Raw genomic sequence first — 10,636 nt, 5'->3', positions numbered from 1 at the left:
AATAACGGTTATGTCCCCTGATTCTGCGAGGCCCGGATGCAGAAAAGGCATGACGTCATATGTCGTCAATGTTTACAGGGGATTCCCCAAACGTTATGGAAAACTCAAGTAACAAGCTAGTGTGTAAAGAAAACGGATAATTCTGGATTTTACACGTAAATCTGGTAAGCTACATTGACTATAAATATAGATAGCATGACGATCTTCAGTTATACAACGATGTCTCAAGTTTATTTCAATGTAAAGCCTTTCAGTTTTGATGTTATTAATTTACTTCCCGATCCCCTGTCGTTTGTCACATTGCAACATGGCGGGTATTTGTTCCCAATTATTAGTACTGATGGGCCCGATATGATATATCCATTGATAATATTTGATCATAGTTTTGGGTAATGTTTTCAATTATTCCAGATTTTCCCTAACGACTGGTTGAAAAACACCCTCAATAATTCGATTTTGACAAATGTGTTTCGAGAAAATGAGTCACGTGATTACTGATTTCGTTTATAACGCCTGCATTAATGTTATTCTGTGCTATGTTTTAACTATATACATTATTACTATTGCCCATATAATAAAATAGGACTGTCATTAAATTTAGTTCAGTTTAATAGATACATTTATGCAAATTGTCGAGCTAGGTTACCAATGCAAGACGTCATACACGTCACTCATGATCCCAGCTGGAAATTTCCAAGATTGAGGACTACGACCTGATATATATATATTCTTCTAATGTATGATACATGTATGTATTTAACCACTTCGTTTTATATATTATTTAGGTTTTGATTTTTGACAAATACATGTAAAACATGTAATTATCTGATTATATTACGACAGGGATCTTTTTGTTACGCAAATGCAGGATTCTGTGCAATGAAAATGGATAAATATAAAATTGTTTTAAAAATTTGTATAAAAAGGGCGTCATAACTTTCAGAAAGCCATATAACTGTTTTGAAATTCTATGTTTTAGTGCATGAACTATTGAATTCTGACAGTGTTCACTATTAAAGGTGGCCTCATGGCCCAAGGCTATAGAAAATCTGGCCAGTCTATGTAAAATCTTATCATGATGGCCCTTGTATGCAATGCGGGAGACTAGTCCGAATTTGCATATTACAGAGTTATCTAATTATCAATATACATCGCATAACCTTCAGGGAAAAGTCATGGTTGATTGAATTTACCTGTGACTTTTACAAAACATTTAGAAAATGAAATTTGTTTACATGGTTTGAGTAATGATGTGGAAAGATGTATTAGTGATGTTGCCATGTAAAAATTATGATGCCCTTTTTCGATAAAAATGTTCAAAACAACTTTATCCTTTTTCATTTCACAGAGTCCTGAATTTACGTAACAAAATGATCCCTCAAATGCAGGACTGAAATTACATCACTCAAATGCATGACTATCCCGCATATACGGGAGTGTCCCCAACCTATAACAACACTTATGCCTTGTACTTGCATTTAAGCAAATCTTATTATTCATCATTTATGAGCTATTCTCATTAACTTAATTCTTGCTGTCTTATTTTCAGAAAACATGGAACACTTCGGGGAGAGAATTCAAAATGTTCCAACAGAACCAATGAATTCGAAGAAGAGGCTTGGAAAGCTGCTTGTTGCATCAGGTAAATTTTACAGATTTGTTTTACAAGGTGTTGCAACTGTAATATCAAAATCATTGCTAACATGTACAGCATGCGCAGTATCATAGTTTACCCAATAAGGCTTGATAATTCATGATAATCATAGCAGCATTTATAAAGATGTTATTTTCATATTTTACTCTCACCATATAAATATAAATATATATATACAAATTGGGATTATTCCTTTCAGTGTAAAACTGTAAATTAAACTATGTGGTTAATAAAACAAGTCAAATTTAGTACTTATGATATTGAAATCATTCATCGATTTTCTTTCATAAATTATTTCATTTTAATATCTGTGTCCTGTAGTGTACAGTTAAATGCATATGTATGTCATGTTATATTCACTATTACTTGCTCGGAAGATGTTTTCTTCATTAACTGAAATATATACATCATATTTAACATGCCAGTAAAACAATCTTTATGAACTTTAATTTTTCATTCATATAAAATGATGATGAGAGAAAGGATATAAAATTGTGCATTCAGTGTTTTTCCTGGGTATTTTGGGAAATTGCAACCTGGTGAAAATTGGGAAATTTAACAGTGTTTATGGGAAATTTAACACAAAATACGCTTCAACTCACTGATTTGGACACAAAATACGCTTCAACTCACTGATTTGGGAAATTTAGACAAAGATTTGGGAAAAAATAACAAGACCTACACTTGGGAATGGGGCCGAAATTCGGCCCCAAATATATCGGTAGAAAAAACACTGGCATTATAATATATATTGATGTGACTAATTAACAAAATGTTACTAATTATTCTCAATATCTTTTGCGTTTATGAAGTCATAGACAAAAAATGGAATGGACATGAAAAAGTATGTCCATAATGTTTTTGTCTTTGAATTCATAAACCCAAAAGATATTGAGAATAATGCTTATAAATGAAATTTGAATTTTTATAACTCAGTGAGATACTAGTAATTAGGTATTATTTTTCTTATTTTTTTACAATAAAACAAATTCAGACATGGTGTATTGATATCTTAGCCCATATTGGAGTTTTGCAAATGACTGTACATGTGCCGTTTTAGAATTATTCTGCACTATATATGTTTCTTCTGCATTTCAAACAAGTGGCTTGTTCTTAAAACTTATTTTCAGCATATATATGTTTATATGCTTTATCTAATTTGAAAAGGTTTTTTGTGAATCATTTATATATGACGTCATAATATTTGACATGCTAACCTTTCAGTATATGCAAAAATAACCTCAAACTTCTAACCAATAAAAATGAGTATACTAATAACATATCATGAAATTAAATTATATATATAGATACATTATATAAATATATTGGGACCAAGCTTATAAAGGTTACATCTTTAATTGTTTCATCATGGCATGAGATTGAAGCTTCTTTCATATAGATCACCGAAAAGTACATGGACATGTAGCTATATAGATTTGATCCTCTTTGGGGTCCAATCCAGTCCATAATGATCAAAAGCTGTACCTTACTTACATTGCAATAAATACAAAATTCATGACGAATGATTCTTGTAATTCTGTGGTTTGATTTCAGAATTACCTGATGGGAATCAAGTGTATGGAACGAGAGTTCTCTCCCCTAACATCCCTAAGAATGAGGTGACCACTACCAGTAACAATGGCTTCAGTGGAGGAAGTTACAGAACCATGGACCTGTCCAATACCATGTGTGGTGATATGTACAACATCAAAGTTTCAACACGCATGCAGATCACATCTCCAGATACCCGCCATCATAGTCCGCCGCCGCTGACATACAACAATTTAGCCCAGCCAGAGGATGACCGACCAGACACTCAAAAGTTGGCTATTGGGACATATCGGAGCACATCGGTGGATGTCACTGATCAGATGTTCAACAGTAATAGGTTCCTGACACACAAACCACTCGCCAACCAAACAGTTCCGTACTCACCTGACAGAGAAAATGTCTCCTTGTTTGTCCAAAAAATGCAGCTTCAGAGCACAGAGAAGTTCAGCTGTGAAGAAGATACTACCAGAGGTTCAGGGTTTCTGTTTCAAGATGCCGGAGCCACTACCCAGGATAATAACTTAGTGTGTATGATCAACGAAATCGACAATGAGCTGAGTAAAGTTGTACCAGGAGAAGAGAATGTTGTCAACGACGATTTCCAGCCAGTAAACCAACAGCGGTCTGTTGTTGCGGAAGAAACAGTTCCATCCCTCGGTGTAAAACTGCGAACAGGGGGGCCTAAGCCTGAAGGAGATCTATCAAACCTCAACATCATTCTGACCTCACCACCGGTACAATACTCTCTTGAGTACCAGAAAGCAGTGAATGCACTACTGCTGAAAATAAAGGCTGAGAAAAAGGCTGACGTGACACCATCCTCAAACTTCATAGAAAGGTAATTAACCAGGGCTAGAACTGCAGACCCCAGGACTCACGGTTTTTCTAAAGGCTAATTTATTTATTTGCACTAATATGATGATATCTACAGAATGTAACTTATTATGTCTAGAATAATATTGCGATAGTAATGTGGAGGAAAAATCAACAGTTACCATCGAACTGACTCAGGGATAAATATGTATACCTTATATTGTGATTCTTTTTTCCAGACGTGTGGTGTTTGGAACTGATAAAGCATGCAAGGAAATGCTGGAGAAGAGTGAAATCCTGCCATCTGATGGAACTCATGGCGTCATTCTATATGATGTATGTAATACTTCAGATATTTCTACATACTTCTAACCTAAATTAAGAACTAGGAAAGAATATGAAGAATATTCTATCATAATTAACTTGTATACAGTTGAAAGTATAATCAAATAACTTGCCGCAGATGGCATGATGAGAGAATTTGAGTGGAAGGACAAAATGGGGTGTTCATCAGAACAAGCTATATATTTAAAAAATATTGTGTTTTTATTATATTAGCCAATATTAGATATACACCTCCCTGAAAACGACAAGCTTATGAAATAAATGTAGATCTTGAAAGAAATTGTTGATTTTAAAAGCCAGGGCCATAAAAGTGTGACAAAATTCGTGCAAAATATAGATTTGGTGTTCAGATGTTAAAAAACAAAATGATTATTTTTGAATGATTGTTGTGTCCTCTGGATTTTAATGTTGTCATGTTGACCCCATTGTAGAGGTTAAGGCCAAAGTCAGGAGTGTACATGGACCCAGACCACTACAAAGTCACGGAGACTTTGGGCAAGGGAATGTTCGGTGAGGTGACACTGTGTCAGGATAGGACGACAATGGCAAAGTTTGTCAGGAAACAGGTAGAGTAGATGGATATGGCCCTCTGCTTTATTCTGTCTTTGCATATTACAGAGTTGCCTCCCTTGTGGGTATATATCAACTGTTACATCATTAGTTTGTGAGTGCAATTCATGTCGTGTTCTCCGAAAAGTGTGACTTTAGACTCTCAAACACATGATGTCACAATCAATACCTACCCGCAAGGGCAGATAACTCTGTAACATGCAAATACAGAATTCACCATAGTTAAATATATAGTCAACTAGAAATATCATTCTATATTGTTGTGGAATATCATTATATTATTTAGTCGACAGAAACAATTTTCCATACAATCAATGGCTAGTGTTAAAGGAGGGAACTATTGGCAGTTAACACTCTTTTCCCTTTACTTTTCAGTCTGTTGTCAACTATGTAGTAAAACTAGGCCCAATGTTTTCAAGTAGTGATTTGCAGGAATAATAGAATATTGTGATGCTAAGGTTGATATTGTGTAGAAAATGGCACCTTATAACTGGCATCTCTTTTAATATTCCCTGTTTTACTCAATTCAATTTTGTTCAAACTTTGGCAATAACGTCATTAATTTGACCCACCATATGTACTAATAAACCATATTTAAGACTAAAGGGGGAAAATTTATTTGTGTTTGGTCAGGTGCCAAAGGACTACAAAAAGTCTGAGGTTGAAGTAATGATGTCCCTAAAACACCAAAACATCACTCGATTCTACGGCGTGATCAAGAGAGAGGGCGTAGATGAAATTCTCATGGAGTACTCAGGTAAGGTTGAGATTAATGCAATATTGGTTTCAGCATTCTCAGACTGTCAAATACCAGTGCAACATGTTTACATATTTTTTATAATATTGAGATAATCAATCCTTCATGTCTACATAAGCTAGAAGCTCTGATTTAAAAATCAAAGAAATTGCTGGCAAGCTATGATACACAGTACTTATGCATATTTTGGGCTTAAGTCCTAGGCAAAATACACTACAATCATATACATACATTGTGCAAAAGAAGTTTTTCTGTTTTTGACTATGACCTCATAAACTCAAAATACATCGAGGTACTAATTAAGTATTTAATTTCTTGCTTTTACATATGTTTACAATAAAACAATAAGTTAAATTGCTAGTAGACTCAGTATATGCTAGTAGATATGTTATTTAAGAATTTCTAGATTTTATCAAATGGGTGATAGAGAACTTCTGTAATTTAGGAATCATAATTAATGAATATGCATTATCATTTTTCTAGGCGAGTCATTGTTGACTTTCACAGTGATGCCTAAAACCCAACACTTGGTGACCGAGGAGTTCATTTGGAATGTGAATCGTCAGGGTCTTTCAGCTATAGACTTCTTGGAAATTTACGGCATCATTCACCTCGACATCAAACGTAAGTGTTAACAAATAATCGGGTAATTGACACACTAACAACATGAGTCACCTCAACAACAGCTGGTTCTAAAGGTTGATTGTGTTCAGGTTTATCCCAGTTACTGGTAAGCATATGCATCTTACCTCAGAACTATCCTATTTGTGTTTAGGGTATCAGGTTTATAGCCTCAAAGAAGAAACGGAAAAAATATTGACCAATGATGAGAAGTAATCGAAGTTTCAAATTCTTTTAAATTACAGCGGAGAATGTCTGTATCTTGGAAACTGCGACAGGCTGGACTGTGAAACTGACAGACTTTGGCTCAGCCAAACTGCCACACGAACAACTGACTTACCACGGCTGGACTGCCGAGTACATGTCGCCCGAGGCATGTGGCAACTTGGTGCGAAGTAGGTTCCCACAGATATCTTTTCAAGGAGAGAATTGGCCGGTTACATCCAAGAGTGACGTCTATAGCTGGGGACTCACGGTGACTTTTATGTACAGGAAGATTCACCTGCTGATGCACATGTTTACTGGGGGCGAGAACAGTTACAAGAATGTGGAAAACCCAGGACAAGTCAAACTCCGCATAATCATATCCGTAAGTATGTCATGTAGCTCGATATTGGTATGATTCAACGCTAATATCCGTGCCTGAAAATTGGGGATGTAGGGAACATAGGAGGAATAAGGTCTTTGTTCTGATGCAACTTCTGTACTTATGTTAGCTGGTGACAGGTTAGGGATACAGTCCTTTGTGACCATAGCTGGTGACAGGTTAGGGATACAGTCCTTTGTGACCATAACTGGTGATCAGACTGTAACATCCAAATGTATAATTGTGCATATTGACAGATGGCACAGAACCCTGATATGGTTCGGCAGTGTTTGATTCCTGACGACTGTAGCCAAGACATGAAACGGATTTTGAGTGGAATACTGGCCGGGAACCCATCAGAACGACTGTCAGCTAAGGAAGCCGTCGCTACCATAGACAGTAAGTCTATCTGTCCACATACGTATAGGTATCTTTTAAAATTGTTTTGATATATAAGGAATATCACTGCAAAGATGAAGAGATTGAGTCTCAACACATTAACAGACTTAAGTAAGAAATTTGGGAAAACAGAAACGTCAACCAGCACGTCGTGATTTAGCAGATTTTTTGTGCAAAATAAAATTGTCACAAATGAAGCTGGTAGGCGAGACACTGGATGAAGGTTAAAGGTCATTATCAACAATTAAAATTTACCTTTTACCTATATTCTAGTCAAAACGCAAATACCAGTGCTAGATATATTAAAGTTTTCAACTATGCAAAACGATTGAAGTTTACAAAGTGATAGTTTTTTATACGGTAGTTCTGCATTTTTATGGTCGGTCAGGATTTGCGATGGGTAGATTCGAGTCCAAATGAATATCATATGCGTGTCAATTTTAGTAGCTATACATAAGTACAAATTACTAGTGTATGGTTACATTGTGTTATCATATATATTGCACTCAAGAACCTTAAAAATATATATTTCTTGCTATAACTTGCTTTGAAACCAGTGTCTTTCTTTACATTGTTACAGAGATCAGTGCGGACAAATTACTGGCCACAGAAAAACCTTTAATCGACTTAGATTGTTACATCTGTGAACCTACAGATGTCACTTCACCTACCCCGGGACCATCCCGCATCCGTCGCCCTAGTTCAGTATCCAGCTGCATGTCGAGCCAGGACTCTGTTAACAGTTCAATGTCCTATGCCTCGAACACCTCCAGGAAGACCGGCCCATATGGGAGAAGTCGACGGCGGAATGTTAAGAGAGAACTGAGAGATAGAATCGAAAGTCCAAGAAATGAAATGCTGGAAAATCTGTCTCCTATGGTAGAGCTTGATGGAAATGTTCCTAACTTTGCTGCCCTTGTATAAGTTACCTTACTAATGGCACAGGCACTTGATGGCAGCTCTGAACATTTTCTGTTAATTCAGTTACCCCTTCAATTCCATGATGAACTGTTCCAGCTTTAGAATAAGAATGTAAATGTGTCTTGAGGGGTAAATGAGTCAAAACAATTCCACCTATTGATTGCATAAGGATTAATTAAAGAGTAAAATGCAAAATCTGTTAACCTATGAGAAAATTTGTACATTTGGTTGTCTTTGTCAGAAAATCTTGATATCATTAGATGGAACTGTCAGATGTTCTGATTTTAAAACAATTTTTTTCATTGAATTATTATGTAGGTTGTAATTTGCATTATTTGGAGGGAAAAAACATGTATATACTTAAATACTTTCTTAAGATCTGGAAACTTTCGGTCATCAAGCTGTGATTTTGATGATGAATTGGGGCAATGTTTTATGCGGGGTTAGGAGTGAGGGTACACCTCCACTTATATTTAATGAGCTCTAGAGAACAAACAACAATGAGTGATGGATGGGGAGGGAGTTATAGCAAGGGTTTGGTGGTTTGGAGGGGTTAGTTGGTGGAAGATGTAGAGGGGTTTGATGGGATTGAATATTTGGGTGAAATATGGGTACAAGGGTTAAACTCTGTCTACATTTAGTGAGCTCTTAAGGGGATGGGAGGTTTAGGTGAAATTTGGGTGAAGAGTTAAATTCTGTTAATATTTAATGAGCTCGTAAGGAAATTGGAGGTTTGGGGGATGGAGGGAAAGATTCTTGGTTCTTATTTAATGAGGGGATGGTAGGTTTTGGGATTTTGGGGATCAAGGGTTAAACACTGTCTTATCTATATTTAGTGAGCTCTTAAAAGGGGATGCTACGTTTGGGAAATTGGGTGCAAAAGTTAAACTCTGTCTATATTTAGTGAGCTCTTAAGTTATAAAGGGATGTTAGGTTTGGGGCATTGGGGACAAGGGTTAAACTCTGTCTATATTTAGTGAGCTCTTATAAGGGGATGTTAGGTTTGGGGGATTGGATGCAAGTCATAACATAACCAATATTTCTTGCACAATAAGTGCTATTGTATCTGTATCTATCATCTAGGATACTCCTTCTATTATTCGTATTATTTAAGTAAAGTTGATTTGTTTTAATCACTTCAGCTTAAAATGAAGAAATTAGTTAATTTTCAAAAGTTTCTATATTAAATTAAGGGTATTCTTGCAGATAGATACGGTATTACAATGATTTTGTGCCATGTAGAGTAGCGAGTGTTTTTTTTCCATTTGTCAATTCTCTGTCGAAACCAAAGCAAGTTATGATCAGTCAATGGACTTTGAACTTGTCTTGTATAGTTATCTGGAGAAAAAATTCTGAAAGTTTGTGGACCAGTCTGATGTCTTCAATTTTGAATGGAATATCAAATCAATATAAATTTCTGCTCTCATAGTCAGAAACTATTGGATTAACTTTTTGTTGAAATTCTCTGACAATATGTATACTTTCTAGACCAATAAGTGGCAATGTTATCTCTTACCGATTCTATCAAGGTTCATCTATATCAATAAGGGCCAAGGTAATCACAAGTTTTGTAATTCCCATAAATGTTTCATGTATGTAGACCACTGATATTGAAACTTGTGTTGTGGCTGATCCATCAAGCGTGACCATGTAGAGTAGCGAGTGTTTTTCGTGAGGGTCATCATTATGTAAACCGTATACTTACATATTTAATTACAAGACAGAGGTGTTTCAATCGAAATGTTTCCATTTGCTAGACCATAAAACATGTTTAGGTACAAGTAGGAGTGCGTCTACTGTACAAAATTATCCAATTTTGATTTGGGTATTTAATTCTTGAATAAGACTGTAAATTTTGATTCTTTAACGGTCACAAATACAAGTTCAAAATTAGTGTGTGTTTGTCCTTGGATAGACATGTTGAAGTCTCAATAATAGCGCTATAATTATAGGTATTCATCAAGTGACTACATGGCCGAATAGGTATTTAAAGCAAAAAACACCAGTAAGGTGATGAATAGTTTGCTACATTAAGTTTCTAGCGGTGGCATATTGCAAAAATTCAGATTAATTCTAATTGTTTTTAAATCTCACTTTATACCAAGCATGCATTTGAATTTAATTATAAAAAAGCTCAATTTTGTAACTGACCGCATGAATTTTATATTTTTGTTTGGAAAAAAATCCTGGGCCGAGACGAAAAGTGAAAATAATTTTGTTGTATACACCTGGTACCAACCTCTATATGTTACTGTGTTCTATATATGAACTAAAAACAATCATGTATTTAAATTAACAAGTCTGTCTGGAATAAAATCTTTGGTTTCTATGAAACTAGTCCTGAGTTGATATTTGTTTTTCAGATTAGAATATTTGCTAACGGTAAAGTTTTTGACGAATTTGTGCTATGGAAAGTCAA

At 35.4% G+C, this 10,636-nt stretch overlaps 1 protein-coding gene across 1 annotated transcript; it reads left to right on the top strand.

Moving 5' to 3' along the window:
* Positions 1 to 8: 8 nt before the first annotated feature.
* Positions 9 to 10,554, top strand: LOC138314435 (uncharacterized). Its single transcript, XM_069254760.1, has 10 exons — positions 9 to 164; positions 1,550 to 1,642; positions 3,209 to 4,043; positions 4,258 to 4,354; positions 4,795 to 4,929; positions 5,567 to 5,690; positions 6,174 to 6,314; positions 6,557 to 6,900; positions 7,155 to 7,296; positions 7,877 to 10,554. Exons 2-10 carry the CDS (start codon positions 1,555 to 1,557, stop codon positions 8,218 to 8,220), a joined length of 2,250 nt encoding a protein of 749 aa, XP_069110861.1. The 5' UTR covers positions 9 to 164; positions 1,550 to 1,554; the 3' UTR covers positions 8,221 to 10,554.
* Positions 10,555 to 10,636: the final 82 nt, after the last annotated feature.

Source organism: Argopecten irradians, chromosome 2, assembly GCF_041381155.1.
Source record: "Argopecten irradians isolate NY chromosome 2, Ai_NY, whole genome shotgun sequence".
In the NCBI taxonomy this organism is placed as follows: domain Eukaryota; kingdom Metazoa; phylum Mollusca; class Bivalvia; order Pectinida; family Pectinidae; genus Argopecten; species Argopecten irradians.
Note: the sequence above shows the minus strand (reverse complement) of the source record. Positions and strands in the feature narration are given on the sequence as shown.

Coding starts and splice junctions, on each gene's coding strand:
- LOC138314435 (XM_069254760.1), top strand. CDS start 1,555: ATGGAACACTTCGGGGAGAGAATTCAAAATGTTCCAACAGAACCAATG. Junction 4,044..4,257: donor TCCTCAAACTTCATAGAAAG/GTAATTAACCAG, acceptor TCTTTTTTCCAG/ACGTGTGGTGTTTGGAACTG. Junction 5,691..6,173: donor AATTCTCATGGAGTACTCAG/GTAAGGTTGAGA, acceptor TCATTTTTCTAG/GCGAGTCATTGTTGACTTTC.